The sequence below is a fragment of the Eurypyga helias genome, unplaced genomic scaffold, assembly GCF_000690775.1.
Source record: "Eurypyga helias isolate BGI_N326 unplaced genomic scaffold, ASM69077v1 scaffold18457, whole genome shotgun sequence".
Lineage (NCBI taxonomy): Eukaryota > Metazoa > Chordata > Aves > Eurypygiformes > Eurypygidae > Eurypyga > Eurypyga helias.
In genome coordinates this window covers 1,345-23,845 of record NW_010264020.1, presented here as the reverse complement: position 1 = coordinate 23,845, position 22,501 = coordinate 1,345, and the positions used below count along the sequence as shown (strand labels likewise).

At 39.2% G+C, this 22,501-nt stretch overlaps 1 protein-coding gene across 2 annotated transcripts in view; it reads right to left on the bottom strand.

The window, feature by feature from the left end:
• ERG (v-ets avian erythroblastosis virus E26 oncogene homolog) overlaps window positions 1–18,756 on the bottom strand; it is a 62,747-nt gene extending 43,991 nt beyond the window's left edge. Inside the window, exon 1 of one of the 2 annotated variants that reach the window (XM_010156264.1) lies at window positions 18,684–18,756. In XM_010156264.1, coding sequence (XP_010154566.1) covers window positions 18,684–18,701 — 18 coding nt within the window. In that variant the 5' untranslated portion in view covers window positions 18,702–18,756. The remainder of the gene's footprint in view (window positions 1–18,683) is intronic. The other variant, XM_010156265.1, reaches the window with a different exon arrangement.
• Between the last annotated feature and the right edge of the window lie 3,745 nt (window positions 18,757–22,501).

Below are 22,501 nucleotides of genomic sequence, written 5' to 3'. Positions count from 1 at the left end.
CTGAACCAGTATAAAGTAAGGATATTGTTGGTTTAGCTCAACATTAACTGTAAAGCCAGTCAAAGAGACTGGTATGTTTTTAGATATATTGCAGCCTGAGAGTTAGACAAACCAACAGATTAGAAGAAAAATGTTGTTTCATACCTATGACAAACAAAGGTTGGAGTGAATGTTCTTTCTTTGTCCCCAAACAAAATAAAACAGCAAAAATAAACCTCATATAAAAAAAAAAAGCTTTGTGACAGTCACAAAAAAACTTAATTACAACTGAGGTTTTACTTTTAAACAGTTCTTATTACTTTATTTAAGCAATGTCTTTCTAAACAAAATCACCAATCCAAAATTAGAGAATTTAAACAATTACTTTACAACACTTTCAACTTCTTTCATTCTTTTTCCCTTTCTAAGGCGAAGTGCCTCGCAAATTCAACCTTTAACTTTATTTCGTAACTTGTGGTCCTTCGACCATGTTTTCTGCTGAATCTGGTATGCAGCAGAAACAGGTTGTGGCCCGTTTTCAATTGTAGATGTGAAGAAAACACACATGGCATTCTTTGATGTGGCAACAAGAAAAAACCTGCAGTTTTTTCCTTTAGCAGAATCTCTTCTGAACTAGTGATTACCAACATTATTACTCTTACTAAAACCATGCCCTGCAGCTCTGATATTGACTGTATTTTTCAGTGACTCAAACATTAGCTCCAGAAGGACAAAAAAGACCACCTGCTGCCACTGACTAAAAGCAAACTGAGGAAGACAATGCAAATGAAGACACTCTCGAGTCCTGAACCCTGTGATATGCACGTACTACAGCAACAGAAACCCTTAAGATGCTTTTCCCCATACCTTGCTAATAAGACCAAGCATCTAATAAGCATTACTCTATAAAAAGAAGCTGTGTGGATGCAAAGCTTCAGATATGCTAAAAGTTTTTGACTGAATTTTCTTCCGACTGTATTGAAAAATGACTTTATACAGTGTATACTATGCCTTCAAACATACAGGAGAGGTATGCGGGCTGCTTCTCTTTTATTGTTTCCCCAAACAAACCCATTTCCTACAAGCTGTTCCCATATCTTTTGTGCCACATCCAGCTTCCCAGAAAAACAGCAGGAAAACAAAGTGTGAACTCAAAACAACCCATTTCCACAGAACAATGTGACATACCAAGGAGAGAGAGAGCTAGAGGGGCGAGGGCTGGGGAGAGGGGGGTAAGAGACAGAAGCTGGTTTGATGCTGCCAAGGGACTTGAAGAAAAAAGGAAGGAGGAACTTCTAAAAGTCACAGGGAGGAAGAGTTGTGTAACTGTAAATATGCAACAGGCAAGTTGCCAACTATTTCAAAGGATTTGAGGTTTCAAAACCATCGAGAAGGCTAACTGATTTGCACTCTGAGTTTTGAGCTTCCAGGAACACCTTTATATGTCTGAAAGCCAGAAACTACCATATCTTTTTATAGACTACTCAAGCCATACTTGGTCATAATTTCAAGTTGAATCAGTAAGGAATGTAAACAGACACCATTTATGCAATCTAATAAAATGAAAGCATGGACTAAATAAAGCACAGTGATACATGTCATTCTGTAAGAAGAGAAAAACAGAAGATCTTGTTGATTTAGTTCCTGGATAACCTCAGCAATCTCCAAAGTTCCCAGTATTCAGTAAACCAAGAAAACCCATACACTAAACTCCCATAGGTATAACGCATATCACTTCCTCAGACACATGTGATAAAAGTCAATGATAAATGTCACCATGCTATTTTAAAGTCCTGTTCCCACATTTGGCTTGTCAAGGATATAAAAGCAGAAAGAAGGAATAAAAGTAAGGAAGGAACAAATTATTTCAGCCTTGATGTCCATGACAATTATAAAAGTAAGGAAAAAAAAAAAAACAAAAAGACCACAACATCTGTAGAATCAAAACAACAACTAAAATGCTTTTCCCCAAATCAAGAATTTGACCAACTTTGAAATCTTTGGGTAGGGAGACACTGCTTTTGTAGTGCAAAAATGTGGTTCCGTTTTTTTCTCTGTTGATAAAAGATGTAAAAATACAGACTTTGCAATCACTGGCAATTAAAACCCACATTCCAGAACACTAGTATGTGTCAGGAAGACCTGGCATCACCATGGAAGGTGTACTCTACAGAGAAGGAGATATGGGGCAGCACTCATGTCACGATAATTTCCCTCTGTGGACTTTGCCATGGTACTGCTGCAGAAAGGACTTTCCAAGGGCCTCAATAGTATTTACTAACCATTAATGTTATGCAGTGCTAGGCATCAGAAAGAAATGGAGTCCACTGTCTTGGGCACTGAACTAAGGCAAAGCAGTAGATAGACCTTGTCACAAAATGCTTGCAGCTAACACAGAAGGGGCAGAAGTTGAGGAAATTAGATACAAAGCACACGTTAAGTACATAGTGCGACCAGTGTGACTGTCACAGTTGTGCCAGAGGTTATTTTTCAATTTGAACGAGCTACACAGAAGATAATAAAAATGAAAGGACGCTGTGCAAGGCAGGCAAGAAGTGGAGTGGAGGTGACGAGAAAAGACTGAGGAAGGGGGAAGGAAAAGCAAAGAGCTATTCAGCACGCTCTGGAGCAAGCCCAGCTAAACCCATGCAAATGACTCATCCCTGCCTGGCTTGCTCTGCACCTGCTATACCTGGCTCTGCTCTAGCTGATCGCCCTCTCTTGTCAACATCATGGTGGCAAGAGGGAAACTGAAGGGATCTCTCCACTGTTGGATGCCTTTTGACTGCCCAGGACCACCCCTAGGCCTCACAGTGGGGAGAACATGCAGGAGTGAATGCAATGTGTGGTACTAGCAGTGCCTGCTGCACTCCTCCATCAGCCCCAAACCCTCCCAACTATAGAAACCTGTTCAGGGTGCGGGGGAATATCCCTGCAGGCTCCTGCTGGGGCAAACCTCTTAATGCAGAACATCGTCCCCAAGGGAAGATGGCTCTCACTTTTCGTGTGTAGAATCTTCCTGCCCTATTGCAATGTTGGGGCTCAGCTTTTGATGTCAGGAGCTGCCAGCAGCCCAGGTAAACCAAAGGCAACCGTAAGTTGGTAAGAGCCCTTGACATGAGAGCAGGAAGATGGGGTTTTTATGTTTTATTTTCCCTCTGAGAGCTTGATAGACTGAAGACTGGGATTTGACCACGGAAAGTCTTAAACTTTTCTTAATATATTATTCAATTCACCTGGAACACATCCAGGTAATGAGGCTTTTGTAGTTGTGGGTGTTCAATACATCTGCAAAGTCAAGCAAATAATTACGGTGCACACATAGATGCAGGTGCCCAGCCTCAGGTATCCATGCATGAACCAGGCATCTGTTCAAACCATGAATTTCTCAAGACTGCAATTCTGCAACCAGCCAAATACAAACTGGTTACCGAGGATCTCAAACACTAATTTTATCCCCAAAAAATTATTGTTCTAGAAGAACTGATTTTGCTCCATCACAGTTAACAGAAACACATAATTGGTTTTACTAAGAGAACACTGACTATTCTCAATGTCTTTTAAACATATAAAAACTTTCTTATACTTCCAGTAAGACTGAAATCTAAACCAGATCTTTAGAAACCAACTCTTTTGTAAGAATATGGAAAACAGATCTAAAGCTTCATGAAGATTTTTGCTTCCTCATGTAGAGTATTTCATCACTGACCAGGCATGTTTTAAAGCTGTTTATTACCCTCTGAAGCTTCAGACTCCAGTCACGACTGTGGAGAAAACATTTGCTAGAAACATTTAAAATTCCTGCCACATCTTCTTGTATTCTACTTTTTCTACAAATAGGCTTTGTGTGTTGAGTACACTAAATATTTCATTTGTCACATGTACAAATATGTATTTTTTAATCAGTTATTTGAAAATTCAGCTCTTATTTGTGCTGTTTTCAAAGTCTGGAGCTCCTGACTCTGTATTTCTAGTACAATCCCAGAGGATATTTCTCTAACTCCTACAATATTTTTAGGTGAGAGTGAAATTCTTGCAAAGGCAACTACACTACACATTTTAAAAATGCATTCCACAATGATCTTTTTATATGAGTACTTCTATTGACATAAACAGAACTATTTGTAAATAAGAGCTAACAGCCTTTAATTTATAGGTATTTCTCCAAGCACGAGAACAACTTCAGCATTAACTGAGCTTTGTGGCAGGCTCTGAAACTTTAGCAGCTGAGTAGAATAATGTCCCATTTCACACCAGATTAATAGTGCAGAGAGGTTAATAATGACACCAATTCTGTGGGAAATAGAAAAGCTCTGAAAATCACAATGGAAGTGTCTCAAGATGGGAACCTGAAAAAAAAGAAGCTGCTTCTGAAAATATAGTGATTTTTTTAAGTCACAGATCTGTGGATATAACTGAAAAGCCTCCCTTGCAGACCTCTGCCCAAGTCATGAGCCATCTGATCATGCATGTGCAGAACCTGCTCTGACTCTTCGGTGCTACGTAATCCTCTGTTCCCACTGGGCTTACAACATGGGAATTAAAACCAGCAAAATGTCCTCCACTTAGCCAGCAACAACAGGAGTGATTAGCAGGCTACTGATTATATAAATAGGTTTTGGACTTTTTTTCCTCCTACATTTTCATTATTCAGAGGGAAATATTTTCCCATACAAGCAAGGTACTGAAATTTGCAGCCAGGTGAACTGTGTTTCTGGTGGAAAGGGGCGTTAGAAGTTTGTGTGAAGATGCAGGAGACAGTGTGAAACCAGCTCTGCCCTTCAGAAACACGCATTTAGAAGTTGAGGGCAACTGAGGATTACATAAAGCAGAGAAAAGGCAATCTGAGTGAAAAAGAAAACAGAGGAAGAGATGAAGGAGCCCTAAAGGAGATCAAAGAAATCTAGAGACAGAGACAATACGGATGATTAAAAAATAAGCTAAAGTCTGTGAGACAAGGATTCTGCTGGTGGCCCCCCTCCATGGGGAAGGAATGAAGTACAAGAAAGTCAACCAGAAAAACTGAGAAAGTCAGAGGCAATCAAGGTAATGTTCTTGAGTACGTTGGTGTGCTGAAGATATCCATAGTGGTTACAATTCATATGAGAGACTATCCATCGCTTAGCATCGTAAGCCTTCAATATATGGAGACAAATGAGTTTATTTTGAGCAGTGCACAAAACTAACTTTAAAAAAAAAAATTGATTTTAGCGTAGAGATATGTTCTGATATTTGATCAGAAAAACCCCTGGCTCTAGGAAGGTTTGAAAGTAATCAGAAAGGAATACTAAAAGAGAAAGGAGGAAAAAAAGATTTTGAATGTCATGGAATTGAACACTTCTATTCTAAGCTTCTGCATTAAATTTTCTGTCATCTAAAAGAAGATAGAAGCAGCACTTGGTACTTAATGGACATGTTGGGTAACAGACTGGAATAGAATGGATAGATATTAACACCTTCTTATTACAGCAAATACAGAGGATAGAAGAACACAGTGGCTGGTTGAATGCATTTTTCATGCAAGCTCTGTTGGGGCTTTTTAGCAGGACAATCTGAGGAATCACAGCGCAGTCTCTTTCTGAGCCAGCTGAGTACACAAATAGTCTTACATGAAACTCTGACATGCTATGCTAAGGCTTTTGCTAAATGACCTGCCCCACAAACGGTGTGTGTGATGCAGTGAATGCACTCGCACGTAAGAACTGAGGACTCCTCTTGTCGATAATTTCCACAGTTGTGCTGGGACACCACAGGCACCAACATCCCCTAGAACAAAGAGATGACTTGCTCTGCCATTTGCTAAGTACAAGGCAGGTAGGGAAGTGCTTGTCTTTGCCCTGACACAACTTGCCTGGAAAGCAAGGCATTTCCAGGTTGCAGGGGGCAGCACATCTGGCAGCGGTGACCTCCCGGAGCATGGCTGTGGCCTTTGCACAGTATCTGTCAGGCTGCGGCTGAGGAGCGCAACAGAGCTCTCTGCTTGAGGCTAGTCGTAGTTAATAAAAGAAAGTCAGGGTCTTCGCACAAAAAAAGTCTTCTATAACTGCCCAATGTTCTGTAAAAGCAAATGCAAATTTTGAGCATGTACTTTGGACTTTGGATTCCCTGTGCATTTGCCTAATTCACAGGAAAAATCAGGAAATTTTAGTGGGGTTTTGCATAGGACTTCTTTGCCTGAAAAGCTAGACTTTCTGGGAGGCTGGGCCCTCTTTTCTTTGGATTGGTCACATTCTCATTTATTTACACAAATCTGGTGATTGTAAATTGTCTCTGAAGAAGTGGAGATTGCAGTTTATACTCACTGTGATTAAAATTCAGAGTATAATGACTTTGTTTTAGTTTGCTCCTAGTACACTCAGCTGACAGTTTCAAAAAATCTAAAACTTTGTCCTCCTTAGGATACTTCATAACTCAAAGTACTTTCTTGACAGATTTTGTTTTCCCACCTTTCACTTTGGTTTTTTTTTTAGCACTGCACAGCCGTGATTATTATAGCTTCAGTTGCTTATGCAGTACTCCGTAAATTATTTTGAAGCAGATTGCATTGTTCTTGCTTCTGCTCAGCATGTATTTTTAGTGTCATTATCAAACTCAGGAGTTTCATCTTCAGCATCATCCCAATCCTATTTGCTTTATCTTACTTAAAATTTTGAAAAAGTTAATTCTGAGGATTTACTAAGCTTCCTTTTTAACATCTGCAGTTGCCAACTTTCATGATCTTACTGAACATCAGGTTCCTTTGAACCTAAATTCTAGAGTCAGCTAAAAAATCCAAGACTGTTAATTTTCATTTCAGAAAAAAACCATGTGTATTTCAAGGTTTAAAAAGTAGATAAGAACGTGAACAATGTAACATATATTATTCCCTGAAATATGATTTTTAAGTTGAAACCATCATCACCTCATGAATTCTGAGTATCTTTTCCTGACAAAAATTATGAAATTCCTTACAGTCACCTTAATTTCAATATAGTGTTCCACTACTCTCTACCTCCCCTTGAAACTTCCATATAGAACATTTTGCAACATTTTTCCTCATTCAATCTTCTGAATTTCTCGGAGTCCTTCACTTTTCACTAAGGAAAGGAACACAAGAGCAGCAGGAAAAAAAGGAAAACAATGCCTTGGCGCTCACAGACACCCCATTTAATGCTGAACTTTCTCAAGCAACCCACCAGCCCCTTTAATTAACCTCTCTAGTGCCATAAAAGCTCCCTAAATGTCAATATTTGGAGACCAAATTTCTACCAAGATATATAGAGGTGCATTATCTGTGATATTAAAAACATTGGGTAATTTCAGATTTTAAATAATGAGCCAAAGCTTTTGACAGTTACTATACAGAAAATACAATTCTCCAACAGGTTTGACTGCCAGCTTTATTCCTTTACAGCTGCAGGAATAGGACTTCAGACATCTGACGACAAGAATCCATCTAAGTCCCAGCTTACAGACTAGAAACATGATCAGAAATTCGTTTGACTCATTATTAATTAAAAAGAGCACCCTAAAATTCCGGTTACTGAGTGCTCATCTGCATCAGACTCTTCAACAAGGTACTTGGGTTTTCTGTGAGATCTACCTCTGCGCGTAAGACCTAGGTGATGCTAACACGACATGAAGTCCCTTGAGAAGCAGGTAAGTAATGTCCAGGTGGTGTGTGTAGTTCTTCTGCAGGGTCTCTGCCCTGTGCTGCATTCAGCCCCACCGCAGGAAGTGTTTCAACTTCTTAACTCAGGTCTCAGCAAGAGTTCTTAAAAGCAGTGCACTTTGGGTCTGCCTCCTGGCTTGTAAGCCTTTAGGGTAGATTCTTTAATACTAGAGAGTCTTTTGTCAGTGAAAACCAAAGACTTCAAGTGTTCATATAATTTAAGAAACTGTCCTCCAAGAAAACTGCTAAATATCACAAGACTCTTGATAAAAATTGTGAGAGTTGGCAAGAATTGCATCCTCCATGAAGCAGCTGAGACTGGCAAAGGGTGAGGCCAAACCAAACCTCTATGAAAGAGGAAAAAAGCACTAGGAAGGCCCAGGCTCAAAAGAAAAACATACTTGGAATTGAATTTTGTCTCATCTGGATTCTAAAAGTTAGATTAACTAAGCGATGAAGATCTGGGGGGAAAAGTGAACCTGAAGACAGCTAACAATAAACATTCATGCTAACTGAAAAGGATCTGGGCACCATGATAGAGAAAGAATTAATGCAGGAGGTAAAAATCAGTAAATTTACACATACATTTTATAGATTGTGCTATACTCCAAATTTTACCACTTATTTAAATGCATTTTTTAGAAAGGTGCTGTAGTTGTCAAATCTGCCACACACTTGCCACCACGCACCTTTACAATTCATAGTTAATTACTATCCTGTTTTGAATGCCTGGAGCTAAAGTTTCCCATCCTAAGTGAGAAAACAAAATGCAAAAACATGGCACCAGTAGCAAGAGTTAGCAGCAATTTTTGTCCAAAAGCATGTAATTGATACTCATGTGAATAAAAACCTAGCACAATGACATCAAACAAACAGTCTGAAGAGTTTAAAAAGAAACAGTTACTACTTTGCAAAACAGAACCAGACTCTGTTTTGGTAGATTAAATGTGGGTGGGAAAATACAGGAGAAGGTTTGCAAAACTCCACTTTTCTAGCATTTCAGCTGATTAAAACTACAGGCTGGGAGGAAAGTACAAAAAATAAGAGTAACAGCAAAGCCACTTTTGCCCAATTTCATCTCCTGTGTGACTGTCCTAAGCGATGAAGATCTTTATTTTATTTCAATTACATTATTTTATTAACCAAAGACTTTTCCTAGGACAAAAAAGATCTACCCATTTTCAATTTTGCTTACTTTCTCTAGAAAGGCAGTATTGACTAAGCATGGGTTTTTTTATTCATGTCAGTGAAAGCAGATAAGTGGCATAACAGCGGTTTCCAATTGTGAGTAAGCAGTCCATCTTCAAAAATCTGCCTGAAGCCTCACTAAGCAGAGTAAGTGGGAATTCCCAAGTGGATCAGCACCTTGGAAAATCAAGACCCTTATTCAGGGATTTAAGCAGAGATTTAAGAACCTAACCTTAGGAACATATATTTTTTTTTTTTTTAATTTCAACCATTTAGAGACCTTCTACTAAACTTGCCTCCTTTGGCATAAAGCATCAATGATTTAGTTGGGATTGTAAAAATTTACTATGCACTTTTCCTATCTTATTAGAACCAGTAATGGAATACACTTACTTGAATTTATTTGCCTCTGAATGCATTCTGCTGAAGAGTATGACATCCAGAGGTTAAATTCCTGTCTACCTTTCATTTCAGCTTTATAACTGTATTGAGTACATCTCCTTAAAACTCATGGATTCCAAATCAAAGGAAAATTTATTTTTAGTCTCACCAGAATTTTAAAAACCCCTAATAATTCATCAGTAAAGTTATTAGACTACTTTAATGAGTAAATGAAAGCAAAGAAAATTAAGAAACTGTCAGGAGCTTGTAGGCAGAAGTTTTCTAAAAATACCCTATTTTTTCAGATAATTTGTTAGTTTAGTTACATTTTTACAAAACATAAATTAAAATAAACAATTTCAGTAAAGACCTTCACTGAAACATTTGCAGAGGAGTAACTGTTTCTTGACCAGTATTTCTATCAATGCATAAAAATTCATTTTTCTCACCTTGTAGGACCCCCATGCATGGGAACAAGGACAACTTTTTTGCTGCGCATCTATCAGACAGAAACGATATGTCTCTTGGTATCCTTTTCATATATTTTTCGCTCCAAATCAGAAGAAATAACATGATTTTCTCATATGTCCCTGACTGTAAGTCTCCTCACAACTGATGCTGTACATGTGCAGACACCTCTGTCCTTACAGGTGTATAAAATGTGCTGAATTTGTCTTATTAGTTCAGTAAAAAGAAAGTGGGGGCCGTTTCCTCGCCATTGCAGATCCCAGCACAATGAAGCACGTCTGCACACCCTTAATCTAAACCATCCGTGGAACAGCTCAGATGCTTTCAGTTCAGCATGCGTCTGTGCAGTTTGATGGATCACATCTACAGCAACCATGCAATGAATACTGTGCTGCCTGCGACCCTCCACAGAGCTTGCTTTTTTGGCTGGGGCAACCTAGCCTGATTCAAAGTTCACTGAAGTCCATGCAGAGACTCAGCACCGTCAACAGGATCACACTGATCCAAAGCCGGGACAGGAAACTCTGAGGAAACATAAGAGCTACCCTGTTTGTTGCCTTGAATATTTGTTTAGTGTTTTGGAATTTACTGACTGAAATTGCATGGAAGAAACTTGGCAGCCAGAGACTTTTGCCAACTTATGTTATTTTGGTTGTATCAGAACTCCTGAAATAAACCCAAAACTTCAGCAAGGCCATAATCTCCGCCATAATCTCCTTGAACGCACACCATCCAACCACGCTGGATCACCCTGGACTGGCAGATCTGCTGCAGTCTTGGCTAGCAAGGCAATATTATGCTAAGAACATGATGTTCTCCTCTCACTTTACATCTATCTTACACCTCTGCAACCCACTGGATATAGCAGATCCAGTTCTGATTTAGTCCAGCTTAGAGAAAGAGGAAAACTCAGCAAGTTTACTGTAGAGCCCAAGAAAAAACTCCCGAAGTTTGAATTTCTTTGAGTGGCCACCATGATATATTTCCTCCCTATGGAAACAAGCCGTAACTGAAGTGGCCCCGTCCATCAGTTAATCAACTGGGCAGAAGCATAGTCCCAGGATCCACATCTCATGAGTGGCTATTTTGTTGCCTAAAATTTCCAACAAAAATAGACTTTTGGAACTAAAAAAACACCACATTTAGAATAGAACGGGCATAAAAAAGGAGGTTACGGATGATTCAGCTGGAGTTTGTGTTCATTAAGAGGGTTAATACAAATGTTCCTGATTGTTTCTGTTGTTTATGAATCTCGACCTTCAGAACAGCACTGAAATGTGCTGTCTCCTAAAGATGTTCCCTACCGATATGACACACGCTTTGTATTGTTTCACTGCACACAAGCATTAATATCCCAGAGGTAACCCACCCTTCTTTTAACGGCTGGTGACAGGTCCAATGGCTGAGCAAAAATCAGTTGAAGGAAAGGGAAGTCTTGTCGGAAACGAGATTAATCTTGTAACGAGTGTTCAGCCCTGATAACCCATCTGTGCAGAGAACTGCTTTAACTGGAGAGCAATTAACCTTCACCTGACAAGCTCTGTCCAACCGTTATAAACAACATTAAAGGCACAGGATCCCCCTTGTTTTTCCCCCTTTACGTAGACTAAACAATCGATTCTGAATTCCATGAAAATGGTACATGTAATGGTGCCTTGATGACAAATCGCAGGAAAATTTTTTAAAAGGTAATGGCTGTATGGAAATAATGTGAAAAATGTCTCTGGCCACCACCTTAGTAAGCTGATCTGATCAGTAAAAAGCAACAATTTTGAGCACTTCCAAGGGAATACCTTACGCATGAGGGAATCTGATGTGAATATGCCAAAGGCTAACAATAACAAAAACGTATGCAAGTAGATAAGAGCTGGCTAACCATGTCCCCGGAACACTGCTTTCAGGACCACCATCTATTTCCCCAACACCCCTGTGAACCCAAAGCCAAAGGGCAACTTCCTAGAGCTTCCTTACCCGTGGCCTTGTGGAAATTACTTGTTAAAACTAACTTCCACTTGCAGAACCCATCTGCAGTTAACTGGGCTTTTGGGTCAGGACCAGCTCTCAGGTCCAACTGCCGGTGCTCCAAGCGATGCATTTACTGCAGTCTCTGAGAGGGTCTGCAAATCCAACCTCAGATTCCCAGCCTGTTAGACCACAAGATGAACTTCAGCAGCTGCCTCTGCCACAGCAGTCTGAGGAGATAACTGAACGTGAGGCTGTTCTTCAAAGATGAAAAGGTGCGATATATATGAACCCACAATAGCAAAGGGCTACTCAACTCGATGAGGAAAGGCCAAGATACCAATCTCAGCCCCAGTGGCAGAAACCTGGAATGCCTCCAGGGGAATCGTTGGCAAAACAATGCACAACATTTGGGCTGAGCTCCTGAATAACTTGGGTGAAAACCTAGCCTCAGTCAAGCCACTGGCCAAATACTTTTGACTTAATTTTGGCCAATTTCACTCCAGGTTTTGTAAATCCTCATTCATTCTCTTCATGTGCCTTAAAGCAATTAGCCTGAAGTTACGATTAGCAATGGAGGTTTTCTGTCTTTGTTTATTTTTCTTTTGCTCTAGGTTTCTCTTTTTCTTAGCAGACATTCAAACATACAGGTTAGTCATGGTTTTATTTCTCTACACAGGGAGGCAAAATCTCCATTTCAGACATTTCAGTTGAATATATATGTCACTGTTGATTGCAATAATAATTATAATATATCCAGAACATGCTCTGAACTATTTGTTGAAGTCCACCTCAAGGGCTAGTGAAGTCTATATTGTATTTGGTGATGCATACAAACAAGGCAAGGAGGTAGGCAACAAGGAGTTGGAGGGAGGTCGCTTGCTCTTCCTCTGACAGAATGACAATGTATTTTGAAGCATCCTGATTGGCAGTAAGGTAAAATGCAGGGCCACTTTTCCTACCATTGCGAAGAAAACCCCTAATATTTCACAGTCCAAAGTAATGGAATCAGTCCTAAATTTTTGCACAAACAGATGTGTTGTACTGTGGTTTAAATGTTTAAATAGTAACAGGTAGAACATTAACTTTATATCAAACAAGAAGGGCTTAGATCTTTTCAGTGAATTAGATATTAACAGATAGGAAGTTCCTATTGAAAGCATTTCCTATATTGGTAGTCCCTGATTTTGGCAACTTATCTGGGTAGGAAATGAAAGCAGGAAGTATCTGTCTACAGACTCTTTATCATCAAGGTAATTGCTGTGGCAGCATTTTACTGTTTATCAAGGTAGTAAACATATCATCTAAAAAAAGATGTTTTTCAGCTCTAAAGAATGAGGTTTAAAAAAAAATCGTTCATGCTAGCATCACAGTTATGCAAAACTTTCCATGTAGAATTAATATGCTGCTACTTGTTTCTCTCAGCACAACTGTAGTAAAGGATTTGTCAAACAAAACACTTCCAGTCTCCCGTGGCTTTTTTTCCCAGTTCCAGCACTGTTTCTCTGTATCTCACTCTGTCATCTCTCTTAAGTCAGGCAGGTCATTTTAAAGAGTTCTGCCACTTCCTGTAAATAGTTATTCACCACCCCTTCCTGAAGGTATTTGCATATACCCAGTCCTTGTCATTCATTGTTGTATTTCCTTCCCATCTATCAGGCACTGCTTAACCTGGCAACACATACATTTAAACTAAGCAAGTCAGACCTTCTCCTACTGTGAAAAGGTTACGCTAGCCTAGTGACACCATTTCCCACCCATCAGTTGAGATACACACTCCAAATAAATACACATTGCAAGTGAAGGGAGACCGTATCCTATGCATTCCTTCCACTCCTTAATTTCCAAAATATACTTGAAAGACCATTGGTCTATTGGATGTGGATGATCCGTCAGTGTGTCCTTCAACCTAGTCTTTAAAAAATTGCTATTGCTCATGATTCTTTTTAACCTTTTAATGTTCAATGACATTTTTATGACAATAATTATAATTTTATTCATTTTCTTTTGGAACAAATTAGATCTATGACATGATGCTCACCAGAAGTGGTCGCACTGGTTTGTATACAGGAGTTATTAAAAGCCATTATTAATATTACTTGTTTGTTATCAACTACTACCCCCTTGCCTGCCAGAAATGTCTAATGTTTCTGATAGGAAGACGATCTGCATAGTAAAAATCAGTAACCCAGTGCATAAGGATGCATGCCAAAGGGAGAGACACAGGCTTGCAACCTGAATCTCACCAGATTTCCTGAAACTTCTCCCTCTGTTCACTGTGATGAGTTGTTTACAGGATTATACAGTCCTCCGTTTAAGCGGGGAGGAGGGTAGGGAATAAATTGTGGGGGATAGCACTATCCAACCGCAGGCAGGCTTGGGTACAATATTTAAAATAACCCCTTTGGCCATAAAGACACATCCATCCTTTAAGGAAAGGATTGATACACCTTTTTCAGATAAGCACTTTGATGTTTCTGTAATGTTGGGGGTGTTTTGAACACAGTCAACATTTCTTCAATAATACACAAATAGATATAAAGGACATCAGGATGACTAGCAGAACACATGTAATTTTGTTAGAACATTGGTTTGTCATTACTGCCAATGTGAAAAGGTGCTAGTGTTTCTCAACTGTATAATTACCTATCAAAAAAAATATTTTTTAAATAGTTAATGATGAATCTGATAGAAACCACGATGCAGCCAATGAAAAGATTTTTGTTAACTTGACAAGGTTTGGCACTGCATGTGATATTTTCTACTGCATCACTTTTACTTTGTTAAAATTGATAAAAAAAGTGATACAAACCAAATTTTTCTTTTTCTTTCCTCCACTTTGCTGATTTTCAAAATAATTCTGCTGGCTTCATTTAGAAACTTGCAATATGAAGCCTACTTCTTTTTGAGTGAACAGCATTAGATATATTTACTGGATTATAACCTGTCACTTGGAAAATAAATATCTTTTTTTAGCGTTCACATCTCTCAAAATGACTTCTGTATTTGTCTTTTAGCAAGTCATTCTCCATGAACACTCAATTCTTTTAATGTTATTTCTGAAAGACCTTTAGTAACTCATGGAACTTGGCGAAAAACATTTTGTCAAGAGGTAATAAAGTTCTTGTTAAGAAAAAGCAAACAATCAAACCAATGAAAACATTCAAATATATGCATTTTTCAGTTGTTGTTCCTTGCCTGGGGACTTAATTCTGTAAAGCAAAATCCTTAAATTTAACATAGGTTTGCATATGTAGCCATAAACCATATTGAGTTAAATGACTGCTGATTAAAAACAAAAGAAAACAACAGAAAAATGTAAAAAAAAAATCTGACATGATATGATTATTTTGTCTTTGAAATCGTACTTTTGTATTTCAGTCAAAAATACTATTTTACCTGGAAATAATTATAGGCCTGATTCTACTGCCTTTATTGGAATAAAATCTTCATGAAATTGGTGGAAACTTTGAATTAAGGAAAGCAAGATCAGGCTAAGCAGTTTAAGACACTCAATGTTCTTGCTTCTGATTCACCAGAGCACTCAGGTGTGTACTTCGGTTTAAGAGGGTTGTGTCATATCACCAAAGTCAATGGAAGCATTTACAGGCTTGAAGTTAAATATACCATTGGATCATTTACTGAGATGAGAACAAAAAGAGAAGCGTCTTTATAATTTCTTTAAGGCTAGGAGCAGAAGTACAAATTACTGTATTAGTTCTGTTGGATTCAGTGCAGATGCTGCCCTCTAAACAAAGATTTAAACATTTCCATATGCCAAGAACAGACTATTTTTTTAAACTGTCTTCAGCTTTCCTTTGATTTAGAAATATGTGAGTGCGTACTTAGGTTTTCTAAAAGAAAGTGAGAGAAAAGTAATACTATAGAGAGAAGCACCGACTTAAGATTCCTCACCAAAGAAAAAAAAAATCTTGCCACTATATACTGCTTTAATCAGTACATCCATACTCTTTCATGCCTTAGAAACCACAAAGATTCTCCTGTCCTTTATCAAATACACAGACTTTTTCTCCCAGAAATTGTAGCTTCCATGTGAACAGCACAATAGAAATCAGTAATAAAAAGTGAACATGTGCATATTTAGAAGGAAATTAGAGTAAAAGAAATATCCACAAGCGTAATAAATAAGTCATTGTAAAGTCAAGACAACTTACTGAATAGCTTTTTTAAGAATGGTTGCATTGACAAGCAGGGGGAGAGATACAACAAGGCTTGCTACACGGCAAAGAAATAGAATTCTAGTTATATTTTTATATTTAATGTTCTTTGTTCCACTGTAGGATAATAGTGGGGGAAAAAAAAAAAAATGACCTTCAGGGTAAGTATTTTTACTTCATCCCAAGGTAACACTTAAGTAATTTTTGCTCCAGTCTATTAAAACATAACACCAAAAAAGACAGATGCCTAATTCAGAAGCATTTGATATTTTCTAAAATTGTATTTACAGTAACTAGTGGGCTGCTTACTATCAGAGCTGTACTGATTTGATAGTCTTCAGCATCAGTGCTCTGCTGGGGCACCTATCTGTCACATACTACTTGTGCCAGAGGAAAGATCTCACCTTAGCACTGAACTCCTGACTCTTAGAAGACTTTCTCCACCTGAAAAAGCATTTTATCCTTCAAATGACAAAAACCATAACAGTGATATTAGCTGGGTGTGCACCAGGTATAGGGAAGCGAATGCTTTCGACGTACCAGCAGGTGTGTGATAGGAAAACGATGAAACTGAGTTTTACTGGAAGGCCACCTTTGCATGTGTGTACATTTAGAGCAATTTCTCCCTGGTTATAACTGAACACAGAGCCATTCAAAACCCAACTTGCACATTTAATGACTCGGCTTCCCTAAAGAAGAGAGTGAATTCCTGGAGCAGTGTTCCCAGATAAGGCTTTCCACCTTCCTTGGCCAGAACCTCTTGAGGTCTACCTTGGGATAGCTGGGCTACCCACTGCCAGCAGACAACACAGGCTATTATATTGAAATTGCAAAAGGCATTAGCTAAATGAAACAGTTTAGCAAAAGCTTAAACAGCCATTTGGCATTCAAATGGAATTTCTTTATTTCAGAAACCTCTCAGATAAATGACTTCTTTATGTACTCGGTATAGAAGAGGAATTGACTCTCTTTGGCCTGGCTTAGCTTCATGTCACAGTACATTTCCTGCATCTAGAGTAAAAAGCACCTGTCATTTCTTTTCAGTCATTTTACATTTTGCATTTGGATAAATAAAATACTTGCTTCAGCATCTAAGGCCTTCCCAGCATCCTGAACACCAAAATCTGCAATGTTCTGGGGTACCTATTTCCCCCTGCAAGTTTCATGCTCCCAGATGAGGAGACAAAAACTTATGGTTTTCCACTCAGGAGGCTTTGCTGACCGCATTGCATAAATAGGCTGCATAATACACGGCTGCACACAGAGTATCTTCTCACTTCTGTAAGTGAATGGTAGAGGTGGAATAATAACGAAATTGTTTACAACCATTTACCCTATTACAATTCAGACAACACAAAACATCAAAACGTAAATAATAAGAGCTCCTCAAAACACATATAACATCTAATCTCACTGTACCATCATTAAAAAAGGTCTCATCAACATCAATAGTTCATTCTGATTCATAGATGCAAACAACAGCATTACTATCTCAGCACATAACCCTTCTTTCAGCAATGCAAAACTTGACTCCCTGAACCTCAAGATTTTCATAGACTGCCTGTCATGTCCTGTATGCTCCAAAATGCACAGCAAAACCAAAGGGAATTCAGCTGTTTCAGGCGCTATTGAGCATATAATAGACACTGGTCAGCAATGCAGAGGAGATTCAGATCTTTGTTTCTACAGATAGCCTCTTGAAAGCATCAGTGATTGCAAAAAGGGAATATTCATTAGTCTTTTTAATCACATTTTCTTCAGGCAAGACTTTCAGATTTCAAAAACCATACCAAAAAGCATCAAACGATCCTTACAACGTAAACATCTAAGCAGAAGTTACTGAGAAATCAAACTGCAGCTCTACTTAGCTAATGGCCAGGCACTGCTGCTATTCCATACCTCTTACTAAATCTCCAGCATAATTAGGAAAGTACAGAAATACACCATACCACAAAGAAAGCAAATACCTTGATCCCAAATCTGATAATACAATGCCGCAGAGTCCTCACTGTACATGCTGGTTTGCTCTTTACGTAAAATTAGTTTCACTATCACAAAGCATTTAGTTACAGTTATACTTCTGCAATTAATCACAGCTATTGCTATATGTGTAACTGCTATCTATTGCAACATACAGAGAAGCAAAAACTAGATAGACAGACATACAGATATATTCAGCTTTCTAAGTGACACAACCTGAAACACTCAGCAAAGCCGTTCTTAAAAAAAAACAAACCATGCTCCAAGATTAATTTATAAGCCAATAAGAGAATTTTATTGTCCAAAAACTTAAAGCAAAAAGAACACACCCATGAGATCTTGCCGCCACCATTAAAATAACATTCAGAAAGGTCCAGCGTATCAGGATAGAGGTTCTAGAAAAGCACATAATTAACACCTGCATGAGACAGAAACAAGAGCTGGTGCCTCTCATTCCCGCTTGCTAATACTTGTGTCTCCATCGGCAAGAGAAGCATTTAAAAGTATCCAAAAGGTTAGCGCTCTTAGAAACCCTTTTTTTCCTTCCAGTTGCACACCCTCTCCCCTTATGGCAGTCCGCAAACACGTCCAAGTTGTCAGAATGATACCTACAAGAAATTTCAGAAGCTCTCATAAAAGGGCTTCGCATATGCAATCCACAGCACTGAACAGTGAATTTAAAAAACCCAATTTTTTTTCCGAGTTTGAAGTTTTTAAGCCTTGCGGATGGTTGGAGTAGGAAAAAGGAAATTTACTAGGCAGTACAAAGGAAATCTTGTTGTCCTCTATTGTGGCAGTGGGGGTGTTGCCCAATTCTAACTTATCTAGGTTGATAAAGGAAACCAAAGAACACGCCACTGAAAAAAATTCCAACAAAAAAGGTACCCCTTTCTTACCTTAATAGTGCTTGCCATAATGTGAGCAAGATTATTGATCGCTAATAATTGCTAATAATAATTATTGCTTCGCTCTGACCAGAAAGAAGTTTTGATGAGGTTGTTTAGAGCGGATGAGATTGTGCTAACTCTGGGAAATGAAGTCAGCCAATGGCAGGAAGAGGTTTCTATTGGTCCTGGCCACTGCAGCTCGAAGAAACAGGATATTTGGGAGTGAAGAGATAAGAGTCCTAAAACAATGTTGTTTTTCTTGATGATATGTGACTAAATTTTTTTTCTTTTTTTTTAACAAAAAAAGTCAATTGCCTGTGACTGCTTGGGCAGGTGCGATCTGATGTGCAGTAAGTGTGACATGCCACTTTGAGGCAGGATGCAGATGTCAGATGAAATGGGCCAAACTCGGCACCCGTTTCATGCAGTCTATTCACTGGGGAATCGCTGATTCAGGGCTTAAGGCAGACTTGGTACAAGCGGGTGTAACTCCAAATATGTTAATGAAGTCTAGCCCCGCTTACACCAGACCTGTATTTGTCCATTAACCTCATTCCTGGATTCTTGAGCTACTGACACTTTCTAGCCTATCTGATGTAGCACATTTCTTTCCTTAGGGAAGAAGCAAGTAGATGGGAGACAACCATTTCTTTCGGATGCCTCTTTCTTTACTGAGGAAAGGACATCACAAAAAGACACACATTTCAAAAGCAAATGCCCAAATGCCATAAACAGTCTTAAGCTTTCCACACTTTTCCTTTACTTCACAGCTCTGTCCATGCATGAAAATGACATGGTTTCACTGGTGACTCCCTTCCTGGTCAGAGTATGATAGTCATTTTTTATCCTGTGTTGTATTTTTATTTGTCCTTTTGTAGCACTTGGCAGTCACAGGGCACCCCAAAACTACCAGCTGTGAAAACAAAATACCATCCTTATCCCAGTGCCTTGCTTAGGAGTGCTGAACTAAAAAAAAAAAAAAAAGGATGTGAATAAGAAAAGGATTGGAAGAAAGGCAGTGTTTCCACAGTACCATCCAGTGCAAAGTCCACCTGTGAATTATGATTCAGGACCCAGTGTTGGCACAACCCTCTTGCTCTTAAGAGTCTTGTAAAATTTTGTGGTTTTGTAAAAGACAGTACCTGGTGTCAAAGAGATTCTGAGCTTTCAGCTGGGAGAGAAAAGCTTGAAAATAGGACCCTCGAAAATTGAGGGAAAAATTAAAAGAAGTGAGAATGGATTGATTTTTCTATAACCTTGTAATTTTTAAAAGCTGGTCCTACTATAATCGTCTTACAGCTTCTCAGTGTTCCCTGTAACAACATCAAACCATGCTTGAAAGCACTGCAGCACTGGGTAGATCATTTTTAACACGGTCCCGCCCTCTGACCAGGCGCTCTGGTATGACAAAAAAGAACAGAAAATAGCAATGGCCCGTCGTAGCATTATTTAGTGGAGGCTGCTGACCTCACCCTCTCCCAATGCCTTCCTCTCCTGCTCCTTAGGAAAAGAAAAGGAAATCAGAGCGTTGCTCTGTAACTGGTGATGACTGCTGGCATTTGGTATGCGTTTTTTCAAAATGGTACACAATGGCAGCGGTACGTCCCAGTTCACTCTTCCCCTCTTAATATGTGACTACATTATTTTATTTTTTTTTTTACAAAAAAGTCAATTGCCTGTGACACCCAACGCAGGTGAAACACAGACATGCACTTTTCCAGAGGTGCACCTGGAGGACATGAAATGTTGCCTGCTTGGCCCTCGGGCATTCATCCTGCACACGCTGCTCCATCTCATCCAAGGGAGGGCAGGAGAAAGGCTTGTCCACCCACCCCTGTTCACTGGAATGACTCTGCCACCCACCAGGTCCCAGGAAATCCTCACTTCCAGGTGCCTCATTAGGACCTTGGAGCTGGAAATCCCTGAACACAACCAAGTGACACAGGATCAGTGTAATTAGGATTTGACAAAGCTGTTCCCAGGGAGACCCTGTTTCAAGCCTAGTGGTGTGTCTCCCAGTTGGACCTGTATCCCAACTCATCTCCAGCTGCCTCGTAAGCCTCAGGGCCCCCTCAGTCAGCCCAAGGGGCTGAGCAAGCCTCCAGCAGGCTCCAGATCCTGACGGAGAGACTGGAAGGCAGAGAGCAGACACTCTACTTTTCCTCCCTGCTCTGGATCCTGCGGTGCCACAGGATCAACTAACTCCCTGTACAAGTTTAGCTTGAGCTTATAGTTCACTTCAAGGAGCTATGGTTTCTTCCACTATAAAGATGAATTCTGATCACCTCAGAGCAGTCCAGAATTAGCACTGCTGTGCCATGGTTTATATTCCCCATTAGTTGGTTCATGCAGAAATTTGATGTTGCACTGCTGATGGACTTCTTGTAGTCTACATCCACCAAATTTCCTGTGCTTCTGCAAAGTAGGTAAACTCTGGTAACTTTCCTATTTTCATTACAAACAGTATGAAAAGAAAGCAATTTACAGTAATTGTATTTCATGGGGATGTTGATTTCCTCCCTTTTCATCTCCAAACAATGAGCAAGACAGCCAAAAGATTAGAACCTTTTTCTTGAAATTTCAAAGCTTGTAAAATGTTTCAGTTGGGTGACTTCCACTCTAGTTAAGCCCAAGACACTTGGTTTTTTTCTCAAACATAGCGAGGCTTGAAGTATCAGTTCCAGCTCAGCAGTGGATGGGATCTAACAAATCCATTCACAAGCAGGTTTTAGTAATGATTCTTCTCCAGACTACCTCTATACAGACAAAGCTTCTCGATTTACATACGGCTTTTGGAAGCATAAGGCAGGCAATATCAGACTCTGCTGAGCTGTATTATTATAATATACGTTTTACAGAGCCCACAGCTCGGTAGGGATTTTGCCATTTTAAGCTGGCACACATTCCGTGCCAAAGAATCCAATGAAGTTTATTTGACTTTCAAGCTAATACCCACAGGCAGATTTCTGAGTGCTTATGCTTATGTTGATCCAATTGCAAGACAGAGCCTTGGTGTTGTAAGGAAAGGAAAATATTGGGTTATCAAATCACCATCATCCAGTTGCAAAAGAAAAATAGTACAACTACTTGTATTATTTTTCTCTTTTCTGCATTTTGTTAAGGTTAAATAGAAAGAAAAATACGTTTTTGTTCTGTTAGGCAGCTATGTGCTATTGTCTAAAATAATGCTGTGTGAGTTTAACAAAATGTGGCTTGGTCAACAAACAGAATGAAAACACGAAAAAGTATTAAAAGTCCATACAAGTCACCCAACACTCCCTTTCCCCCTTAATTTTTCTCTCAAGCTTGTCACCCTAATTTGTCTGGGCTCCCTTCTGATGGAATTTGGTTCTATATTCAAGCCTGCATCTAGAAACCACAGAGCAACAAAACACTGCGGCATGTGCTTAACATTACACATGTGCTTAAGTTTCTTGATCAAAACAGGGGGTTTGCACATGCTTTCGAATTACAGCTGGGCTTAAGTTCTTTCCTGAATGCAGACAGGCTTAAACGCTGCTTTAAGTACCTTCTACCTTTAGGACTAAGGACCTCCTTCTTTAGAGAAGAGCTTTCTAAACTGGAGACAAAGGATCCGATCTGTGCTGATCTAAGTCTGCTTAAACCAACAGCGCCCTGTACAGACCTAAAGACTTGATCTGACCATGCAAACGAAGTTACTAGACTAGATCCTAAACAAAGATTAATTTCCAAAGGAAAAAGTTGGTTTGCTTGTTGCATCCTTTCTAGGATGTACTAGAAATATGTTCAGGATGCATGTACTCACCTCAACACACGTAAAATATTTCCAGAGAGACCATTTCTCA